The sequence below is a fragment of the Paroedura picta genome, chromosome 6 (genome assembly GCF_049243985.1).
Source record: "Paroedura picta isolate Pp20150507F chromosome 6, Ppicta_v3.0, whole genome shotgun sequence".
NCBI lineage: Eukaryota > Metazoa > Chordata > Lepidosauria > Squamata > Gekkonidae > Paroedura > Paroedura picta.
The window spans coordinates 77,240,913-77,264,620 of record NC_135374.1 but is presented as its reverse complement, the minus strand read 5'-3'; the positions used below and the strand labels follow the sequence as shown (position 1 = coordinate 77,264,620).

The 23,708-nt window shown below is 42.5% G+C and overlaps 2 protein-coding genes across 3 annotated transcripts in view; one reads left to right on the top strand and one right to left on the bottom strand.

Moving 5' to 3' along the window:
* Nucleotides 1-199: 199 nt before the first annotated feature.
* FANCB (FA complementation group B) lies at nucleotides 200-19,686 on the bottom strand. Its single transcript, XM_077343187.1, has 9 exons — nucleotides 19,393-19,686; nucleotides 17,306-18,328; nucleotides 12,737-12,889; nucleotides 9,097-9,204; nucleotides 7,826-7,954; nucleotides 7,351-7,508; nucleotides 6,617-7,032; nucleotides 5,659-5,896; nucleotides 200-2,776 (listed from the first exon to the last, which is right to left on the bottom strand). Exons 2-9 carry the CDS (start codon nucleotides 18,218-18,220, stop codon nucleotides 2,356-2,358), a joined length of 2,538 nt encoding a protein of 845 aa, XP_077199302.1. The 5' UTR covers nucleotides 18,221-18,328; nucleotides 19,393-19,686; the 3' UTR covers nucleotides 200-2,355.
* A 60-nt stretch (nucleotides 19,687-19,746) lies between these two features.
* MOSPD2 (motile sperm domain containing 2) overlaps nucleotides 19,747-23,708 on the top strand; it is a 32,961-nt gene continuing 28,999 nt past the window's right edge. Inside the window, exons 1-2 of one of the 2 annotated variants that reach the window (XM_077343191.1) lie at nucleotides 19,747-19,967; nucleotides 21,467-21,527. In XM_077343191.1, coding sequence (XP_077199306.1) covers nucleotides 19,959-19,967; nucleotides 21,467-21,527 — 70 coding nt within the window. In that variant the 5' untranslated portion in view covers nucleotides 19,747-19,958. Of the gene's footprint in view, nucleotides 19,968-21,463; nucleotides 21,528-23,708 lie in introns of both variants that reach the window. The other variant, XM_077343190.1, reaches the window with a different exon arrangement.

Here is a 23,708-nt window from a genome sequence, read left to right as displayed (position 1 = left end):
CCCTTACAGGAGATCAGAGAAAGACAAGAATATTCAGAAGCCCTGGGTCAGCACACTTGAACCACATGGCTCAGAATAAGCCCATATGTATTCTTTTCCTTAAATGCCTAAAAACAGTAAAATCTAACTGGCTGTGAGGTAAGCAAATTGGTACCAGTAGAATCCAGTATCTGAGACAGAAAAAGAATGACACAAAATACCCACAAGATCATTGCCTTTATAAGATCATCATAAAAAGAATGTCCATCACATGAAAAAGTATTCACACAGGCTTGCATATTGGATGAAGACTACTAAGCTACATACAACTGCAGCCCTTGGAATCCTGCTTTTTATAGGTTCCTTATCAAAAATCCCCAAATATGCTATCTCCTGTTACTGAAGTAATTTTAATTTTCTTCAGCTACTTTAAGTAGAAACCAAAGATTGAAAAGCCTTCACTAAATACAAATATGTTGGGCATCCAAGGGCATGGTGGTAGCTGCTAATTGCTCAGCAGCTCCAACAGTTGTTTCACAACTATCTACAGCATTCAGAGCGCTACATTGCCCTTCTACAGTCAGTACAATAAAAGAATCTTATGCGATTACAGAGCACAGATGAGGAAGCAATGTGTCTTTGACCAAGTTTCTGAGGAAGAAAGAAAGCCTTTGTTTAATTCAATTATCAGATCGAAGTTGCCTAAAGAAAAATGGTAAATGACACTAATAAAAAAGAGAACAGTGTAGAGTGAAAGGGGAAAATATAAAGGAGACGTTAATAGGGAAATCTTGGGTTTGCATGTTACAAACATAAGGAACAAGAGACTGAGTAGGACTTCCTCCAATATGATTATAGTTCTGTGAGCATATATACTTGTACTGACACACATGAACCTGGGGACATAAACTAGCACTGCAACGGTATATTTTTGCATACATGTCCATAATTAGAATGCTAATCCAGAAAGTTACAGGACACTGTCTTTTTCTAAACATAATATTTAAGTTTTATACATTTATTTTACAAGAAAGCATCAAGGCATCTTTTTAAAAAGAAACTAGACCAAAGAGACCATAAAATATCAAAAGTTTATCCATGAAAGGAAAGGCAACAAATGTCTTCAGACATCATTTCGTAAAGATGTGAATCTTGTCCAGTAGAAATTCTGGCCATGTTTCAGCAGCTAGACTCACCCAATTGTATAGCATTTCACCATCCCAGTTGTCCCTAGTGATCAACTTCCACATTAGATTGCCACTTAAACTGGGTCTTTAATAAATACATAAACCTTGAGAGTCCGAGAAACATATTTGTGAAACTTGCCTGTATATTCAGCAGTTTTATGATCTTTGCCCTTTAAAAAGTGCTTTACAAACTTATCATCATAACCACCCTGCGAGGTAGATTTGGCTAAAGGCCAAACACAAATGTTGACATTTTGAATGTATGCACCTACACCTGGATGCAGTAGCAGAGTCAAAGGCTCTCTCACTGTGGTCATACCATGATTAAGTACAATTTCTATATAACATTGACAATTAAAACATGAAGATTAAGATACATGAGCGTTGGGGACAATGGCTGCTTTGTTGAGAATGGGTAATTTAATAAGAAAAATACATCTACATTGCGGGAGGTAGGGAGGAGTATCTGATACCTTCAGCCAATAGCTCTGTAAGTTTCAACTATGGTGGGCTCCAGTCAGCATACCCAGATATAATGCCAGCAGCCACCCACAGCATTCAGTAGCCAAGACTACCTCCACTGTGAACTGCACTGATTTCAAACTATGGATTACTTTCTCTGTGACAAGCTATCCCAACAAATTACATTTTGTGCAGACATAGGAAAAAAGGCACCAGTTTGTCCTAAGTACATGTCATTGCATGTAGAAATACAGCATGCACTCTTATTGTAAATACCTCTAGTAGGATGGTTTTTATAGCTGTGGGGTGCTTTTGGAGCACTGTGTGGTGGCCTTAGGAATCTGCCTTGGGGACAACAGTGCAAACAAAGTGTGGACCACTTCATTTGTGTGCCACTGTAGACTTAGGAAATGGACAATCACTCTCCAACAATGGCATTCATGGATGTTTTGGCAGGCCCCCTTCCTCTCCCTTCCCCTTTCAATGACTACGAGTCTGTTTTAAGCGAGATACCAAACATAGCAGGAAACCCAAAATATTAGAGTTGTATTTGTATTGGCAAGTATACTTCTGCATAACTCAAACAGATGTTTGCCCATAGTCTTTTGAATATTAGCAACAGAATTTCCTTGTAAGTAAGCACTTCCTGAGTAGACATTACAACATTTAAAGAGTTCATTTGCATGATAAAGTAGAATTAAGCATATGACTTATCACTATGTGCTTTTTAATTAAAACATTTACTGAAAATAAAGTTAGAGGGGAAAGCATGCCATGTAATTGTGTCAGAATTTAGCTGAGCTTCAGATACATCCAAAATAATTCTTCTGTAAAAGGTACCACCCACTGTTCGGTTCATACCCAGGATGCTTTGTTTCTGCTCCTTTTTAAATGCTTCTCTGAATTGTTGCACTGCAGGGACACTGCCTGTTTCTTCACTTCCTTCATCATCCAGAGGCAAGCTGCTTTCAGTTTGGCTTAAAGCACAGGAAAGGGAAAGCCGGAGAGAGAGCATTTCCTTTTCTAAAGCTAGTGCAAGGTGTTCGGCAAGGACTTTCTTCCTTCTTAATCTCAATGGTTTTATTTTACAACCCGGCGGTAGCAATCCAAAAAGGCTATGAAGGCACTGGAACAAAGCAGTTTGGTGTCTGTGAAGAAGAATTTTTAGTGAGATAAAAATGTTTCTGTGTATTAAAAAAAAAACAGTATTAGAAAGGCTTAAATATACAACAGAAAACTGGTCGCAAAGCAATACATTTCCAGCTACTGAAATCTGAAAAAAGAAATTCTCTTTGGAGCACACAACAAGCATGAGACAGAACATGGAAGAAGTTAGCCATCCTGAAAAGACCCCAGCAGCAACTGTCAGGTCAGCTGTATCCTTGCAGATGACAGTGTTAAGAAGCAACTAAGGTCCTGAATGGGGCCTAACTGGGAAGGGCCAAGCTTGCCTGATCTGATCAGATCTCAGAAGCTAAGCAGGGTCAGTCCTGGTTAGTCCCTGGATGGGGGACCATCAAGAAAGTGCAGGCAGGCGATAGTGAACTACATCTGTGTGTCTCTTGCCTTATGGGGCATTCATAAATTGGCTGTGACTTGATGGCACTTCCTACCACCAAGGTTTTGCACGGTGTTGCAATTCTAATTTAAATACTTTGATCAAATCAATATATGCATTGCAATGGAGAGCACTGTTCTGTATTAGCAGTCTTTAGATGAGGTTCTTGTGAAGATTTTGTACAGGTGAAATAAGGATATTTGTCATATAGGTTTCATTAATGTACATTTTTCCTTGCAAAAGCTCCCAGCAGGTGGCATGTCTGAATAGTACTTGCTGATCACGTTCAGCATGAACATCTGTCCTCAAAAAAATGTTTCATACAAATCTGTACAAAATATCTTGTAGAAGTATTAGGAAAAATTCAGAAGTCGCAGACACGTTTACTGATTTCCTTTGATTGAGCCCATTACTTCCAATCAGGTTTCCATGACACTAGCAAACAGCTGGTCCCCCCCCCCTTCCTTCACACTGACATGGTGCAGAGCTTAACACTACCCTATCCAAGATGGAATGCAACATATTTTAAAGAGAGGCTGCAATCTGAGTTCTAAATTCAATGTGTTTTGTTTCATTATAATAAAAAATTAATTCCCAGCAATTGCATCACGGAGCTGCAGTTTTTTAAAGCCGTGTTCGCCTGATGGGGGGAAAGTGCCCTCATCAAGTCACAGCTGATGTATGGTTTTCAAGGCAAGAGCTGAACAGAGGTGGTTTGCCATTGCCTGCCTCTGCAATAACAAACCGCAGATTCCTCACATGAAATCAGCACAGATTCTCAAGGAAATCTGAGGCTTTGAATAAGTGGTTCCAAATCCATATACTGACCAATTATTTATTTTCCAAAACTTTAGTTTTCAAATAACTTTGGCAATCGAAATGGGATCCTAGGTATTTCTTTCACCCGCTTTCCTTCTTCAATGAGTGCTCCTATTAGTTCTCAATCTGGAGATAGCTTTTTACAAAATCAAATGTATAGGATATCACATTGGCATATGCTCATCCATTATGGGGTCTTTCTCTGATGTGTCCAAAGACTACTCAATCATGCTTGTATTTAAAGCTCACCATGCACACAGATGCACCACAGGTGTTCTCAATATACTAAATTAAAGGTATACAGGTATTCATCTTATCTTTAATCCACTCCTGCGGAGAGGATTAAATAAAGGAGTAAGGGCTGTTGGGGAGGAGTTAGGGTGGGACCTGTCCGGGATAAAAACTCGGAGAGGGCCAATCAGGAGCCGCAATCAGGGGCCAAGTGGCCAATAGGGAGGCTACGCGCGCCTCCCAATTGGCCACTTGGCCCGCCCCGGAGTCCGTGCCCACACTCCGTCCCCAGATGGTTTGCTGCCGGGAAAGGAGCAGGGCGTCCGCGTCTTCGACGCGGCCACCCTGCTCTTTTCCCGCCGACGAACCATCGCCCTTGCCTCCCCATGACGACTCCACGCGGCCCTCCTGCCTCGGCGAACCCCAGCCCCTCCCGGCCCACGCTTCCCTGCATCTCCCCGGCCTTCCGTCCCACCCCCAAGGCCAACCCTCGCCGGAAAAAGACTCCCGCGGCCATGGCCCCGCCGCCCTCCTGCCTTGCCGCACGCCAGCCCCTCCCGGACGACGCTTCCCTGCTTCCCACATCTCTGTGGCATTCATACCCGCCGCCAACCCGACACCTCCATACTCCAAGACTGCCGCAGCGAGGGCCCCACGTGCCAACACACCGCCGAAGGCCTCCGCCACCCGAGCTCCGCGCCTGCACCACCGCATGGACGCCCTACCGCCGCCCCCGCACCGCACTACCTCGCTCGCCGCTGCTACACTGCAGCCCCGCCAACCACGCCCGCCCGGCAGGATGCTCTACTCACCCCGTCCCCGCTGCCACCGTGCCCTCCGGACCCGCCAGGTAACAGCCCCGCAGCAGCCTGCCGCACTCGGGAGGGGGCCGGGAATGCTTCGGCGGGCCCATCCACGACACGTCCTGCCTTGCACAGCCGCCGCACGCCCTCCCCACCCACGCTCAAGCCTTTCCAAGTTGCCTGGGGGGGGGCAAGGAGCCTTCTAGCGCTCATTTTATTCCTATATAAAATGGGCTTTTTATCTAGTGGTTACATAAATTCACAAAACACAACTCAAATCCCAATTTGAATTTCAGCCTCTAGGAGAGATGGTGTCTAGATTGAAATTGCCTACCTCTGCATCATGACCCTGGGATGCCTTCTTTCCAAATGCTAGCCAGGACTGACCCTGCTTAGCTTCTGAGATCTCTTGAGATCATGCTAGTTTGGGCTATCCAGTTCAGGGCTCTGTTCACCTACACAAATCACTTAAGTGACTTTAAGAGCCTATCCAATTATTTGCCTTTTAGCCTGCACGGAATAACTATTCCAAAATTGTTTTAGACTACAGTGACATTCCTTCTGCGTCACAACTCAGTAAGTCAACAGCAAGATAATTCCGTTTTCTGACCACTATTACCTGCAAAAGACTGTTAGAGTTCCTTCAAATGGTGTTTCCAGATTCCAGCTGAAGAGGGTACCATATAGACTTCCATTTTTACAGCAGAATTTAAAATCAGGGTATTCCTCAACTGGTGAACACTCCATTTGTTCCCGTAGCCATGTGGTAACCCGAGTCAGCATGCAGTCATGGGAGATTATTTGAAAGGACCGTTTGTGTGACACTGCACAAAGAGCAACAATATCCTTCACAGAGCCTACAGAAGGGACAGAAGATATTCACAACATTTTACAAAGCATAAAATGATGCTAGTGAAGTATCTGAAAGATCCCGATCTATTCCTTGTCATTGTCTATACACTAATTAGTAAAATCTAGACTATTAATCCTGCGATGCAATAACAGAAACATGGTAGTTACAGCATTAAAAAAAAATAATTAAAGGTAACAAGACATTTGTGTATGTTTGCTATCCTATTCCTGAATTGTTTGCAAGTAATTTAGATTTAACAAGCTATTCCATAGTGGAATTCAACTTTAGAGTTGCTTGTTGGAGGATAAAATTTTGTTCAATACTACCTTATGCAACATCTCTAGCATCAACCCAGACAAGTTGTTAGGGTGGCAAATTCACAAGTCTGAAATTCTCATCTCATAGACATTCAATTTCAGCATTTTAAGGCAAGCCAGTGACAAGATGATGTTCCATCTGTGTCTTAGTATGGTTTTGTTTCAGGAACAAATACTGTTACCCACTGTGACTTTTGGAATGCACAGTGTTAAAAAACCAAAACAATGGATTTCAGATTAGCTACCTAAATGGCAAACTATTTTTCATATTAAATGACATAACAAAAAGTTTTGGCTTTAACAAATATTTTATTACCTAAAGTTAGTAGCAACATAGTTACTAATTTCACATAAAATAATATAGTTACATGAAGGTATCTCTTTTTTCATATCTAATTCTGACTTACCTGCATGTCTACAATTTTCAAGATTTATTGAGTGTTTTCCAGTGGAAATCTCCTCCATACTTAATAAAATTTTCCCACATGATAAAGTCTGCGCTTTGTTTCTCTGGGAATTTCGCTTTGCCTGCAACAGGACTCGACACCACACTTGATGGAAGGCCAAGAGAGGGGACAAAGCAGTAACTGCAGTGAAAGCTTTTACCCCATCCACCTTTATCCAAGAGGATCCTCCATGGCCCTCTTTCCCACTTTGGTAATTTAGCTTTATCCTTTTAGGCATTGGTTGCAATGGCCAGTGTGATGTGGACTCTGCCAACGGAGCTTTCTTCAGCTTAAATACACTGCACAGGCACTTAGTTGGAAAGAATGAAGGGTATTTATGATCCATTAGCAGCGATAAAGTGACACCAGGGAGCTGCCTGTGTAACAAGCAAAATCGAAGTAAGATGCAGAACATGCCTCTCCCACACCCAGCTTCCAGCTCACTTTTTATGCAGGCAGTATGGCCTTACAAATATATCAAAAACAGAACATGCATTTTTAAAAGTTATTTTAATGCTTAAAATATACAGAATATCAAGACTTGTTTCTATCATATTATAGAATCAAATCAAACCCCTGGTATATACATTTTTGGTACTTCAGCTGCCTGACACTTTAATTTTGCATTTGTACATTTTAAGTACCAAGCATCAGTGCTTACTACAGAATGACCACTGAGAAGCTAAACTACTTACAAGTCAAATGATTCCATTAGCTTTATTCCAATCACTAAGCTGTCATCTACCACGCGGTACCAAATCTCCTCTACAAATTGTTCTTGGTCTTTCGCTGATGTTGATATGCCATTATCAAAAGGCTTCTGAGTGTCATCCCAGAGAGAAACAAGTCCTTCCTTACATGAAAAGATACACATATGGATATACACAAATTTAAACATATTGCCAAATCTGTAGAAAGAGAGACGGTTTGTGATGCAAACAATGCAGATGTCTTGTTTTTTTAATATTTTTTTTTGGGGGGGAAGGGTAAGTTAACAGTCAGATGAACTGGAGTTATTATGAGCTCTTTATTTACACCAGAAACATCAGAGAGGTCTTTCAGTCCTCCAAAAGTGTTTCCCATTCACTGAAGTCTAGTTATGTCTTCTCAACACAGTTAAGAATAGTACTATCTTTTTGCAATATATAATGCCTCTTCATGAATGTTTACCTTTTCTGCACTTGGAAAACTATGTTCTCGACCTTGAACAAGGTCTATTAATGCATCACAACTTTTCATCAGAACTCTCTTCTTGAGTTGTAAATGCCGCTGCAGCTCATTAGTGGAAGTGAAGCCAGCCTATGCAAGAGAACAAAATACAGGATGCACACATTATGGGTGATTTAAGGCAAGGCATAAAAGGCCAAATCTCACTCTCATCATTAAAAGATATCTAATCTCTTAACTTGGATTTTAAAATGGATTTTCCTCAATACTGATAATTAAACTGATGATATGAGGAGTAAAATCCAAAAAGTCAATCTATTTGTTGCAATGAAAGCCCCTCAAAGTGACAAGTCACCTAGACCAGAAAATATGCAGCTATCCAAATCCTAGGCATCAGAGTTTTCTGCTGTCTTGTTCTGCATCCTCACCTACAGTGAATAGGCATGAATCTGATCAAGGCATGTACATATGAAGAAGCACAAGACGCACAGTACCAAGAAGGTTTTGACAAGAGAAGGAGATTACACCATGACCTCCCATCAGCAGTGTCTCAGAACAGATCAGCAAAAAACTGCCCAACTATAGTAGCACTCAGGTCAATGACAAGACAAACATAGTAGGTGAAAGCCCAGATAATAGCAAAGACTAAAAGGGTTTCTATTTTAGATGTGTTCATTACTATTACTAAAACAGAGCAGAGAAAGCTTGAGAATCAAGCCCAATCAACTATGCGCACAAAGGATAACAAGATTTTGTAAAAAAACACAAAGAGCAGTTTGGATTGGGAGGTAAATTGTCAACAATTTATCTTTTCCCCTCCTTGTTTACTGCCCACAAAAATAATCTGAAATGAAATTTTTAAGCAACAGACGCAATGAAACACTTGTTTCATGAATAAATGTGCTTTTAAAAAAGGAACTAGGCCAAACATTGCCAGAATGATAGTCACACCACCTTAAAAGAGCATTGTTTATACTCATCCATGGTTCCCACAATAAATTATTTGGCTCCACATTTACCAGAATCTACAAATCAAGCCACAGCAATGCAAAGTTGACTGATCCAAAAACAATTTAATTGCATGTAAAAGTTTGTTCATTCATTCATTCATTCATTCATAAATTTATAGTCTTCCCCTCCTGAGAAGCCGGCTCGGGGGAGCTCTCAGAATAAAAAGGGGCACAATGGCCCTGTCACAATAAAATGATAAAATCAAAACACAGTCCTCCCAATATTAACAACATATATGGTGTTGCCAAAAACTAGTAAAAGACCTGCAATCTTGCTTCAAGTGCTTTGATGGTAAAAAAGCGATTCTCTTCTTCTTCTTCTTCTTCTTCTTCTTCTGCAGAAGGTAAGTCATTATTACAGCTGATGTTACTCTACGGAAAGCCAAAATATAGTAATTCAATGTCTAAAAGTAAATGATGCACAATTATAGGAGACTGTCAATAGTAAAACCCACAGGGACCAAAACATGCAATACCCCAGATATCATGGGAAACTGGATACTATTGTATGACAGTTTTAAAACTGACTTAAAAGAATTCAGATACAGGTAGGCAGCCATGTTGGTCTGAAGCAACAAAAATAAGTTTGAGTCCAGTGGCGCCTTCAAGACCAACAATGTTTTATGCAAGATTCTAGTAAAAAAGCCTGTTGTAGTAAAAATACAGCGGATTCAAGCAGCCCCCCGCGCAGTGGGGGCAGGGTGGAGAGGGTGCAGGTGGCTATGGTTCTCAGGGCGAGGTGGTGACGGCTTTCTGGGGCAAAGGAAGGCACCCCCTCCCCCCACTGCTCCCATTGTCCTGGAAAGCCCTCGCATCACCTCTGCAAGGTGGCACGTTTTCTGGGACAATGGGGAAGGGAAGCTACCCACCTCCTGCCAGCCACTCTCGTGGCCCTGGGAAACACTCATGCCACCTCTGTGAGGCGGTGTGTTTTCTGAGGCAAGGGAAGTCAGCCGGCCAGGTAGCCTCCCCCCACCCCAATCCCCTCTTCTCTTCCCAAATTAACTAAAAAGCTGGAGTGGCCTGGAGCCAGCTCGGCCTGCCGGCAAACTGGCTGGGTGGGGTGGTACCAAGCCCCGCCACCTTTTTAGTTATTTAGGGAAGGCAGGGGGGAGGAATGCGCCTTCCAGGCCCCTCCAAGGGGTCAGGCCCAGAGGGCGCCATCCACCCCTGAACTCCCAACTAACTGAAAAGTCGGAACAGTTACTTTTGGAAGGGCAGGGAGAGGACGGTGTCCTCCTGGGCCCCTGCTCAAGGTGATCAGCCTGGCACAGCCTGACAGGCCATGCCAGCTATGCAGCCTCCCCCGCTCCATTCCCTAAGTAATTAAATTGGCAGCGCACCCTGGAGCCGGCTCCAAGCCACACTGCCAGTAGTTAGTTAGGGAATGCTTCCCAGAGGGCACTCCCAACCTTGGGGGGAGCAGAGGCTTCCCCCTCCCCACCCTTACCTGTGGCACCATCAGCTGCCAGATTACCCCTGGCTCGGCTGGGTGGGCAGGGTCTGTTCGAAGCATGGCCCAAACGGGAGGCGCAAAGCCATGCCTCGGACAGGCCCCGCCCACTCTCTGCCCACCTACCCCTTAGCTTTTTGTTTTAACAGCACAAGCTGTGAACATGCACATTTTGTCAGATGCATTGAAATAGATTTTATTCAAGTCTTCCACAGAGGAATCGGGGGGGGGGGGGATTAGCGTTAAGGTAAGATGCATAAGTAACTGTGTGATAAGTATGGATGAGATTGGAGATTGGATTAAAGCATCCCACCAATCTTGTGAATATCAGCAAATTACCATATGAAGAAAAAGAGTTGGTTCTTATATGCCGCTTTTCTCTACCACAAGGAGTCTCAAAGCAGCTTACAATTGCATTCCCTTTCGGCTCTCCACAACGAGCAACCTGTGAGGTAGGTAAGGATGAGGAAGTCCTGATATTACTGCTTGGTTAGAACAGCTTTATCAGTGCTGTGGCGAGCCCAAACTGGCTGCATGTGGGGGAGCAGGGAATCAAACCTGTCTTGCCAAATTGGCATTCCTAACCACTACACTAAGCTGAATAATAAGAGATGTGAGAACCATGTTTGAGTCCAGTGGAATTTCCAAGCCCAACAAAGTCCAATTCTGGATACAAGTGAGATATGAGTGACTTTGCATGTGTAGTAAGATATCCCTGTTAAGGCCTGAATGTTCTACTGTCCTGAGTGTTGTAATAACTTGTAATTCAGCAGTCTCCTATTTCAGTCTGTTTATGAAATCCCTTTGTAATAAAACATTTCAACCTCCCAGGACACTCAAAGTAGCAATATTATATTATAAATACTATTATAAATAAATAATATATTTGCTACTTTCATGAAATACATCAAATATTCTTGCTATAAATGAAATATGCATGTGTTAAATGGTTACGCCCAATTATTTCAGCTGCCTTGAAGACAGATATCCTTTCAGTACTAAAAAAACAATGTTCTTTGAATTTAAATACTGTAAATTTTTATCCAGTCACAAAAACAGGGCAACCTACGAGGAGATAGTGACAGTTCAACTCCAACAACGTCTGGATACCTAATTTAACTGTTATGGATTCCACCTTGATTTTTTCATTGAATTGCTCTGAACAAATTACCTATGTCCAAAGGAGATAATAAAACCCTAAATCTCTCAGTGACTTTGGTATCAGTCATAACTCAATCCTTCTGGATCACCTACCAAGACAGTACACAGAGGGCACTCTGTGCCAATTGTTCATCATCTCCTAACCAAGATATAAGTACCAGAAAGCAGTTCCAGATAGATTTTTGGTCACGATACAATGTATTTATACCACATAGTTTCACAAGGATCTGTCCTTTCCTCCTTATTGCTTAATATCTATGTGAAATTACTAGGTGTGGTCATTCAGGGTGAAATATGCCTACACCCAGTCTATTTATTCTGTTTATGGGATTTGGGTGTAGTGGCAGATGGGCTGAGCAGATCTCTAGAACGTGCTGTATAAGAACTAAAAAAACAAAGCTCAGTCCATTCTACCACTGCTGGTGATATTGTTGATGGGGAGACTGGATGGGATTGCCTTTTCCTTAAATGACCAGGTTGGTAGCTTGAGGAAGTATTTTTAGATGATATATGACAAAGGTCATCAAGTGTCTGTGGCATTATGGACCTTTTTCAAATTTCAACTAATGTGCTAGGCACATTAGGATGAGGAGGATATTACTGAAGTTCAAGGATGCCACTCTCTAGGTGGAACCTGGGGATTCCCTGGAACCATAGCTCTTCTCCAGACCAGAGTTGAGTTCCCCTGGAGAAGTCCGCACTCCTAACCATTACACCAAGCTGCCTCTTCTGCACTACAAGACTGTGGAACGCTTTCCTCAGGGATGTTCACCAAGCCACCATATGGCTATATCGTACAGATAGCAGTCAATGACCTTTCTAATTTTTCAGGCTTTTTAATTATTTTGTTTTTGTACCCATTCACATTTTTAATAATTCTAATTTATCATTATATATTGTTTATTGTTGATTTTGCTTAATTATGGCAAACTGATTGATAGTTTAAATGGAAAGTGGTGTAATTTAAAAAAATAAAAAATGATTGTAAAACAGGATTTTGTTTTCTAAAGAGGGGCTGTGTTACATCTACAAATGGTTGACTCAACAGATAAAGTATGAGACTTTTATAACATAGTGCCTGCCTCTGAAACTAAGGAGATCACTGAGGAAAGGCTCTTTCTTTAGTAGAGGCTTCAAATGACTCCAATGGTTTGATTCAAAGATGCACCAGAAGATCTAATTAATGGATGTCACGTGCCATGTCAAACTGCAAAGAAAGGCTTGAAACATGCGCTTTGGCCAATAAAATTTTCCCAAAATGTTTACCTACAACTGACGCACTCATCTTACCATGTAATTATTTTTTCCAAAATCTGTTATTTGAAATGTAGTCCATTTTTCGGAAATAGACTCAGTCTCTGGAAACACTAATACTTGATCAGTTCCAATGCCAATGAAGTCATCTGTCAGAACAGACTTCACGTTTTGCCAGCAAGAAGCAATCTACAACACAAAACAGCATTAGAAACACTTTCCTTTACACACAAACACACACACACCCTCTACCGCCTAGCAATTTTCATATATTTGGATATGTTACAGGAAAAATCAATGGAACTTAAAATTAATTTAACAGTTAAGCACATACCTAATCATCATTATCATTAAGATAATAATGCTTAAAATGTATATATCACTTTGGTTGTTCTACAGTCTCTATACATATATTGGCTTGTACTCCATGGGATCATGAACTTCCAGAGCCTTACCCTCGCCCCATGGTAGCTCCCAGTCTCCTGAAATTCTGTTTCTAAGATTCCAGAGGGTGGCGGTTGCAAAACCATCCCATCTCCACCCATTAACAGTAGTGCTTGCCTATAATCTGAAACTAATCATAGGATACAAGTAATCCTTACAAAAATCCTGTTAGTTCTGTCAGTATTCTATTTCTGCCTTATTTCAGGGTGGGAGCAAAGACCAAATGTTAACCAATTGTCTAAATCAGTGGTCCCCAACCCCCGGTCCGGGGACCGGTGCCAGTCCGTGGATCAGTCGCTACCGGGCTGCAGCTCCTCCTTGTCCTCCCCCCCAGCTGCTGCCTCGGGGGCTGCTCTGCCACTCTGCTGCCAGCTCACCTTTGGTGCTCTCCAGGGACTGCCATGGCTGGGGCTCCCCCTCAGTGTGGCACTGCACAGCTGTTGCTGGCAGCGCCCCCCAGCGGGTGGTGGGAAGTAAGGGGTGCTGGCGGGAAGGCAAGTGGAGCATGGGCTCAGGCAGCAGTGGCGATGTCCCTTGGCAAAAGACTACCCCCCCTCCGGGCCTCAGTAAAACTGTCAAGCGTTGACCGGTCCCCAGTGATAAAAAGGTTGGGGACCGCTGGTCTAAATGCCTCCTGGTGAAGTTACACCAATTACATCAATTTTCAAATCAATGGAGATCTAAAAAATGCTGAATTTTGGCTGAACATGGATATTATTTTCATATTTAGTCAGAAGACACAGGGATACTTAGAGCCTAGCAGGGACTTGCATGAGGAGATTAAGCTTAAGGTTCAATTATTGGAATTGTTTATATCTGATGAAAAGGATTTATGTGCAATAGCTAGACAGGTAGCTTATGGGTTCTATGGCCTGGTAGCAGTTAACGATTTTGCACTGTGTAAGACGGAAATGTCAAACAAAATCAAATTGACAGAAAATATACAAGCATATTATCACCCGATATTCACCAGATTAACAATTTGTTAAATCAGCTTGCTAATAACATCAACATAAATATCTGTAGTTCTGACAGAAATAAGAGAACAACATAGAATAAGATATTCTGCTATTTATCTTTAAACAAATGGATTGTAGGAATAACGAAACAACACATATTATGGTACTGTTCAAATGCATGCCACACCTATGACTTATAAAGCATGCATACTTATATATATAGTATATAAACAGCTAGATTCAAATCCATTAGTCCCTTGGAGACCAAGAAAATTTTAGGAGGATAAGTTTTCAAGAGTCAATGTTTCATTCTTCAGACAATATGAGAACTGGGCCTCAAATTAATATGTTTATAAGATTCCTCATGACAAGGCAAAACTCTCTGGAAAAGACAATACTGCTATGAAAATTAAGACAGTAGGGAAGGAAGAGGACTTAACATGTGAAGAATTTAATTAACAAAGGAAGCTGCAGCCTATAGTTTGCAGGACCTGAATAAGGCTGTCAATGATAGGATGCATGAGGTAATTTATTTATAGGATCACCATAAATCAGAATCCATAGTCATCAAATAGGTATAATTTTCTAGGTACACACATAATCAAATCTTTTTAAAAGCCATCGGGCATTCTTTTCTTTTTTTAACCAACCACCCAAAATAGATTATTTCTAAGGTCATTTGGTTTAACAATCAGGGGAAAGGTCTACAAGGAAAGCCAGGGATGGCCAAACTGTGGCTCTCCAGATGTCCATGGATTACAATTCCCATGAACTCCTGCTTATATCATGCTGGCAGGGGCTCATAGGAACTATAGTCCATGGACATCTGGAGAACCACAGTTTGGCCACCACTGCAGCAGATGAACTTATTTTTGGCCCACTTCTGCCATGACTATACATACACCATAACATGTACAATTAAACCCAGGCCTATATACCCCATAAAACTGTCCCTACTGGAAGAACAACAGATGGCTCAGGGGAATGAACAAACACCAACTATTATACTGAACATATGAATGCAGATTTATGGCTACATCTGCATGTATACAGGCATATAAAGCATATACATGCACATTAGCATGATTTCCACACTTTCAAAATGTACTTATATTTGCATCTGGATGGCGAATTCATTGCAGTGCAAATTTTAATTCTGCATTTCTATTTTTGCTTCAGTAAATTACACTGCTGAGTCCTGTCCAGCATTCTAAAACAAATGAGCAAAAAGTATGTCCACTGGACCAATCTGTCACCAGAAGCTGTTCAAATTACATCAAAGTGATATCTAAATGAAGGTATATGACCACACCATCTATTAAAATAGCAGAGGAGTATCAATGTACACTGAAACTACCCATCAGAAGGTTACAAAGAAAAAAATGATGGTAGAGATTATAAGGAAATTCTATTTCTCACACTGCACCCAATTTAAGCTGAAATCTAAAGAGGTTTGAAAGTTTTTATTGTCATCTCTCTAAAATACTTACTTTAGTGAGAGAAGACTCTAGCACTATCAGAGTACAACCCATACCTTCATTTTCAGTTTAAGTCGCATATCTGATAGCATATGTTCTATATCTTTTACATTTTCAGCAAGTTATTTTGAGTGAGCTGATAAGAGTTCCTCACTGCAACTGCACTGTAATCCCATGATTATGGGAAACAAGAAGTACTTTTGCCACAAGTGATTATCACAGATGGCTTAAATCCTTATGCTTGTGGAAGCTTCAATATGTATGTGAAGTTTCCAGTTGCATCATAGGATCAGAGTTGTAAGGGGCCATACAGGCCATCTAGTCCAACCCCCTGCTCAACGCAGGATCAGCCCAAAGCATCCAAGAAAAGTGTGTATCCAACCTTTGCTTGAAGACTGCCAGTGAGGGGGAGCTCACCACCTCCTTAGGCAGCCTATTCCACTGCTGAACTACTCTGACTGTGAAAAACTTTTTCCTGATATCTAGGCTATATCATTGTATTTGTAGTTTAAACCCATTACTGCGTGTCCTTTCCTCTGCAGCCAAAGGAAACAGCATCCTGCCCTCCTCCAAGTGACAACCTTTCAAATACTTAAAGAGGGCTATCATGTCCCCTCTCAACCTCCTTTTCTTCAGGCTGAACATTCCCAAGTCCCTCAACCTATCTTCATAGGGCTTGGTCCCTTGGCCCCAGATTATCCTCGTCGCTCTCCTCTGTACCCTTTCAATTTTATCTATGTCCTTCTTGAAGTGACGCCTCCAGAACTGCACACAGTACTCCAGGTGTGGTCTGACCATAGTCCTACAATAGGACTATGACATCTTGTGATTTTGATGTGATGCCCCTGTTGATACAGCCCAAAATGGCATTCACGTTTTTTATCGCTGCATCACATTGCCTGCTCATGTTTAGTTTACAATCCACAAGTACCCCAAGGTCTCGTTCACACACAGTGTTACCTAGAAGCGTATCCCCCATCCAGTAGGCATGCTTTTCATTTTTCTGACCCAGATACAGAACTTTACACTTATATCTTTATTAAATTGCATCTTGTTCTCATTTGCCCATTTTTCCATTGTGTTCAGATCTCGTTGAACTCTGCCTCTATCTTCTGGAGTATTTGCCAGTCCTCCCAATTTGGTGTCATCTGCAAACTTAATGAGTAGTCCTTCCACCCCCTCATCTAGATCATTAATATGTTAAAAAGTACCGGACTGAGCACCAAGCCCTGAGGTACCCCGCTGCTCACCTCCCTCCAGTCAGATGAAACACCATTGACAACAACTCTTTGAGTGCGGTTCTCTAACCAATTCCCTATCCACCTAACTATCTGAAAATCCAGATTGCAGTCCTTCAATTTATCCATCAGAACATAATGGGGAACCTTATCAAAAGCTTTACAAAAATCCAAGTAAACAACATCAACTTAATTTCCACGATCCAGCAAACCTGTCACTTGGTCAAAAAAGGAAACCAGGTTGGTCTGACAGGACCTGTTGGAGACAAATCCATGCTGACTTCCTTGGATCACCAAATTGTCCTCCACAAGTTTGCAGATCGCATCAATACAACTCACATAAGTCCTAGCACTAAAACTGGAGTCCCATGTGCGTACAAGTGCCAACAGAGTTTAGGAATGATTATATACTTATTATCAGTGGTGAAGACACCAAGTCTCTGCATTCCTATGGACAAACATAGCTTTAACAGATTAACTCAATACCTGCAAGCTGTCTTTCCACACAGAACACACCTCTCCTGAAGAGAATGACACAATCACCAGGTCGTTACTTCCTTTTACTGCAGCTATTTGTATGGAACAGGGTTTGTCATATGGAAGCTTCTGGACATCTTTGGGTAGACCATCTTGAAAAACAATCAACTGACTTTTGCATGTGACTGCAACAAGAGATGTCCTTAACTTGTTTCTCAATTCCTCAGCTCTGCAGATATGTACACAAGACACCACACTGCTGTAAGCATGAGGCAGAAAACTGGCACCAGTTAGGACTTTTTGTTTCTCTACAGCGTAAGCAAGACACTCACTACCCCACATGACTGCCTCTGATTCAGCAGGACTTTTGTCATCATCTTCCTCTGACAAACAAGGTGTTCTTGTTCCCAAAATAACAATGCCCTCGCCTCTAACTTCTCCCACCCATTTGATGGAAGAAAACTGAACAGGAGCACATAATACTGTGCAAGTTTGAGGAGAAATGTAAAAGATGTTTTGGGCACAACTCCATAAGACAGTTGGACCATTAAGTAGCTTTATGGGTTCTTTCAGTTCATAGTCTAGTTTAAAATGAAAGACAAGCTCAAATTTGTTCAAGTTATGAAGCAGCAGTAAAATATACTTAATGCTGTTCTTTTTTATCTTTTTCATCAGAATACAAGGGAGAAGAATTCCTGTCCTGATGTCGGATATACAGCTGCAGTGAATCATTTCAACACCTTCTCCGCTCACGTTAAATGATACAATGCTCTTCTCAATAAACAGTTTTGTAATAGTGCTGAACATCATTCTCCTGACACATAATTTGTTGTTGCCATCCTCTGATGATATTCCTTTTGATAGCTGGAAAATAAGAAGCTCCCCATTGTAAGACAGAAACTTCTCTTGTTGCTCCATTAACATTTTTCTTTAAGGATCTGCCACAGGATGAAGACTTCTTAATTTCTTGGTTTCTATTAGTACAATTCTTCTGTTCAGTGGAATACTTGATCTGAATAGCATCTTTCCAATCTGAAAAGCAAAACAAGTCCTAGCAATATTATAATAGATCATTTAAACCCTTTTTCTATGAATCATGACATGTATAGATACATCCATCAAAAAACCTCATTCACACAAATGACAAATAGCATGCAACACCTTAAAACTCAATCAAATCCAACATACTTTTACTCAGAAGTAAACTGCTACTGAATTTAATAGAGCTTACTTTCCAGTAAGTAGGTTTAGGATGGCAACACCAGAGCAACAGAACATTCAAACTAGGGCCTGCTCTACACATAAAACAGAACAAAGAGGCAGAATCCTGAGGTTAGATTCAGGTAGGTAGCCAAGTTGGTCTGGAGCAGAATAAAGTTTGTGTCCAGTGGCACCTTTAAAACCAATAGTTTTATGTGCACATTAGTGTGAAAAGTTCTAACCCAATCAAAATCAGTTGGAATGTTCTGTGGCTCTGGTGTTGTGCTGCTCCAGATCAACTCAGCTACCCACTTGGAAGTTCTAACCAAGTTTCTTATATGCTGTGCTAGTTTTCCACTTCCAGAAAACCAAGTTAAGACAGGGCTGAAAAGGGCAACCCATTGTCAGTTGTCTGAAAAGGTACACACAGTCTGTTCTACCTCCTCAGCACTCCACATGACTTTATATAATACCAAGCATAAAAGAGGAGTCAAATGGAAACCAAGAAGCAGGAACCTTCTTAAAGCTGTCATTGTCATCTCAAATAAAGGAGAGAATCAAACTTCCTGTTTCTAATGTAACAAATTAGTCTCCTAGGTTCCCAGCGGCATTCAGGCAAGATGGGGGGCAGAACAAAGTGGGAGTCCAGTGGCCCCTTTAAGGCCAACCAAACATTATTCCAGGTGTGCAAGAAGCGTGCGTGCACACAAAGGCAAGGGGCCACTGGACTCCCAGCTTCTGTCTTCATGAGGGGAACGCAGCTGCGGAGAGCTTAAACTGAGTCGCTCTTGTGTCCCCATCTAAGCTCCTTGCACGAGGGAGTATCCTACGGCCCGTCAGGTGCCACCCGAGCAGCTCCACCGCTGTGCTGCGCCCTGTGGCATGCTTCTACTTACTCAGGCATAAGCCTCAAGGGCCGTCCAGCAGGATTTATTTGTGAGGAGGCCACATGAAGCCGTCCACCTGAGCAAGATGCGTGGTAAAAGCGGACGGCGTCCCTCCAAAACCACCCTCGCGATCTCTTCCCCGACCCAAGCCCCGGGCCCTCTGAGGAACGCGCGCCGGACAAGCCGCGGACTCGGAGTCTGAACCTTCGCGCCCCGCGGGGCATTGTGGGAAGCGAGTGGCACATCCCAAGCGGGGGATAGGGCGCGGCGGGCTTGCTTGGGAAGGAAGGGGCGGGCCCGCACGGGAAGATGGAGGAGCAGAGAAGGCTGCGCATGCGCGTAGCGGCCGGCCGCTTGGCAAGGGAGGCGGGGCGGATGTAATTGAAGTGAGAGTCGCAGAGGGCGCCGGTCGGTGCCGCTTCCTCTCTCCCTCCCACCTTCCCTCGGAGTCACGCGGCGCCTTTTCTCCTCCTCCTCCTCCTCCCCCCCTTTTCCTTCTCGGGCGCGCGCCCTCGTGCTCATTCGTTTGCTTCTCTCGATCCGGCTGCAAGTTTTCACCTGGTGCAGGCAAGACCATGGCGGAGGTGAGCCAGCCCCGGGGGCGCCGCGGGAGGAGAAGGGGCCGTTTTCTTCTGTTTGCGTGGGGTGCGGGAGGGGGCCAGGTGGATGCTGCCCCTTGGCGCCGTGCTCCGTGTGGGAACACATGGGCTGGTGCCTTTGGGGAGGATGTCGGGCTGGGAGACATGGAGGTCAGCTGCTCGAGCTCCCTCAAATGGAGCAGTGTTTCTTCTCCTCCCCCTGTATTTGAAAGGGCAGGCCGCATCTGCCGTGCTATAAAGGTGCGGTGGGCCTCCTGAAGGCCCTCAGCAGCCCTCACTTTGAACAGCGATTCTCGAGCCTGTTCCATGAATGTTGTCTTTTATGAAAGTTAGACAGAAGTCTTGCGGTACCTCAAACTCCAGCGTCAGTTATCCCGAAACGAAGTTCGAGTCCCTTTAAGACCAACCAAGTTTTATCCAAGGCGTGAGTTTCATATGCATGCATACTACTTCAGACAGTGAAATGGAAGTCGCCAGACTACATAGTAAACTAGTGAACAGTATTGTTAAAGTATCCAATGAATCGGCAGTGTAATGTATTGATTTGGATTTTTAATGAAGATGTGTAGCAGATTCAAGAGCCTTGCTAGAATAGCAATATGCATTTATAAGGTTATCAGTCCTTTGAGTTCAATTCCAGTTTGAAAAGTCAGTAGAGGGAATAAAAATGTCAAGATTAGTGATGAATCATAGCCCGTGGTTTTCAGAGTCAGAGCTTGTGAGAAGTGCATATGAAGACAAGAGTGCTAACTCACAAAAACATATACTAGGGTAAATTTTGTCAGTCTTTAAGGTGTTGTTGGATTTTTGTCTGGTTTTGCTGTTAGCGGCTAACTGTATGTCTGTAACTACTTACGGTAGGTTCTCAGACCTTTCCTAGAAGGTTCCATTAACCTCCCCTGCTGGCAAGCTGTCCATAAATGTCAATTGCCCCTCCACTTGGAAGGAAATTCTTTTCGAAGCACCTGTAATAGAAATTTTCATTAGTGTTATAATTGGTCTGAGTTTCGGTGTAGTTTTGGTAGTTCAATCATCACGCCTTCACGATGTTTCTGCTTACTTTCATTTGGAGTTTAGACCGTTGCAGTTTAACAACCTGGTGCCCTTGTCCTAAGCTCTGGAACTAAGGCTGACACCATGGTACTAGTGAAACAGTTGGTGATAATTGAAATTGCAATGGAAAATCTGTTTTTGGTTTTGAATTGGGTATTACTAGTAAGGAAGATGGATGGAGTCACTGAAGCAGTAGGTGCAAACTTAAATGGACTCCGGGGAATGGTAGAGGACAGGTTGGCCTGGAGGATCATTGTCCATGGGGTCAAGATGGGTCGGACATGACTTCGCAGCTAACAACAACAAAGTAAGGAAGATCTCTTAAGTGCCCATTATGTACAGGTGAGGATGAGAATAACAGAAATTTGTGGAATAGCACCTGGCTTTGAATGACTTCTGTTTCTTTTCTTTCTTTTCTTATTTTTCAGCAGGACAATAGGGCTGTTTTAATAAGGGAGACCCGGCAGCGTTTTGAGACAGAATATATCCCAGGTTGGTACTGCTTATTTTATATAATATAAAAGTATATGAAAATAGAGGACCAGGGTGACTTGCAGCCATTTCTGTAGGCAGAGTTGTACCATTAGCCATAGATGTTGGACATCATATGGGACTGCTTTGTTGTGGGGAGAGGGGGGGTCAGGCAATTGTAACGGTGTGAACTGAACTTTGATGTTTCCTTCTAATGCTTTGTCGTTCTTTTACTCTGAGACTTTGTTTCTGCTTTTCTTTTGAATGTGAAGCCTGTAACCTTGAGATTGTTGGCTTACCAATTGCATGGCAGAATTCTTTATAAAAGAAAACTTGCTTTCTACAAGTGTTAAAATTATTTTATCGCAAAGACAACTGTTATAAATAAAGAAATGCTGCTGTATAAAAAAGTGTCTTAGAAATTGACTCCAGTGGCACCTTTAAGGCCAATGACATTTTATTCAAGGTATAAGCTTTTGTGTGCATGACGCTTCTTCAGATACATTAAAATGGAAGTTTCCAGGCCATACATATAGGTAGGGATTGAGCAGCAAATTAACACACAGCATAATAAAGATGCTTAACAGATGCAAAGGCCCAAATGGGAATAATAAGATTAGTACATGACCACCATTTGTTTGAATTTAATTGAGGGAGGAAAACAAATAAAGTATCAGAATTGTAGATTGATGTGTAAATGAATCCTTAATTGTGGAGTGCTGCAAGTAATTAAGATGCTATTGTTATGTTACGCTAGTCTTTTCACAAACATGGTGGTAAAATGAAATTAGCATATGTAGTGAGATAGGAACCCAATATCCCAGTTAAGTGTGTGTGTGAGGGGGAAACTGTTGAAATAACTTGTAATTTAGCAGTTACAGTTCTTACTTGGATTAGTAGATTGGCATGTGCAAAGTCTTCACTAATCAGCTACTACTTAGTAAGAAGAAAGCTATGTGCTCTTACATGTCCTGATTCTTCTCCTGTTAATCAGAAAGCTGATCTGCGGAACTGCTTAGTGGACTGAAGGTAGCCATTAGTTTCTTCCACCCATCTAATTTGGCAGATTCAGTGCAGGGATCCTCCCATTGCAATTCATAACCATCTGAATAAATCCCACCTCCTCATTCAGAGTTATCATAGTAATTTTTGGCATGTGGAAAAAGTCCCCTTTAAAAAGCCCAGTGATGAGATTAGTTGGAAGTGAACCCATTGATCTCAATGGGTATAATTTAGTTGAACTGCAGTCTAAAGCAGTGGTCCCCAACCTTCTTATTACCAGGGACCGGTCAACACTTGACAATTTTACTGGGGCCCGGGGTCGGGGGTAGTCTTTTGCCGAGGGATGTCATCGCCACCGGAGCCCCTACTCTGTTTGCTTTCCTGCCGGCACTCCTGACTTCCCGCCGCCCACTGGGGGCGCTGCCAGCAGCTGCTGTGCAATGCCATACTGAGGGGGGAGCCCCAGCCATGGTGGCCGGCGGCAGAAGGAGAATGAGCCGCAGCCCGGTACCAACTAATCCACGGACCGGTCCCGGTCCCCGGATCGGAGGTTGGGGACTGCCGGTCTAAAGCTTCCTTGCCTGGAAAGGATTCATGTTAGTGAGAATAAGGCAAATGAATGTCTGAAAGTGCAGTAATGTCCGGTATCAAGTGTCTGTGTGGCAGGTGATTGGGAAGTGGAAGGAGAATTTAAACTAAAAGATACATTTCAATTTTGCAGGATTGTTCTTATGTGAAAGAGTAGTTAAGGTACTAATGAGATCTGTGGTGAATAAACCTAGCTTTCTCTGCATGGTATTTGCTCTTGAGTTTTTTACTTGAGACATTTAAAAAATGTGCTTGGGCCAAAGTAGCCACAAAATTTGGTGATCCTGTGTACCTTCACAAGAAAGTGTATGTTAGTAATTTCTGGTTCGAAGCAAGGTGTTGTGTGTTATGCAAACATATTTGTTTGTTTATTGCTGCCATATTAGTAACTGAAGTATTGGGTCTGAGAAACTTGTTCCCTGTGGGGAGTAGATGGAAGTGACTCTCTAAACCTCTACCACTTCAGTAGTATCCTTGGCTGTCAGAATCATGCCAAGAATTGTTCTCCCTTTCCTTTCTGCCATACATTCCATCTCTGGTTACCATGCATGTCCTTTGAACTAAGTTGTTATGGTACTTATGATTGTAGAAGACCTCAGTGATCCACCCTCA

Bases quoted from the DNA above. Each gene is read 5' to 3' on its own strand.
- FANCB (XM_077343187.1), bottom strand. From the start codon at position 18,220: ATGTTAATGGAGCAACAAGAGAAGTTTCTGTCTTACAATGGGGAGCTT. The intron at 9,205-12,736 runs GTAAGATGAGTG...GGCTTTCCGTAG, and splicing joins TTGGAAAAAATAATTACATG to AGTAACATCAGCTGTAATAA. The intron at 7,509-7,825 runs GTAAACATTCAT...TTTTCATGTAAG, and splicing joins GTTTTCCAAGTGCAGAAAAG to GAAGGACTTGTTTCTCTCTG.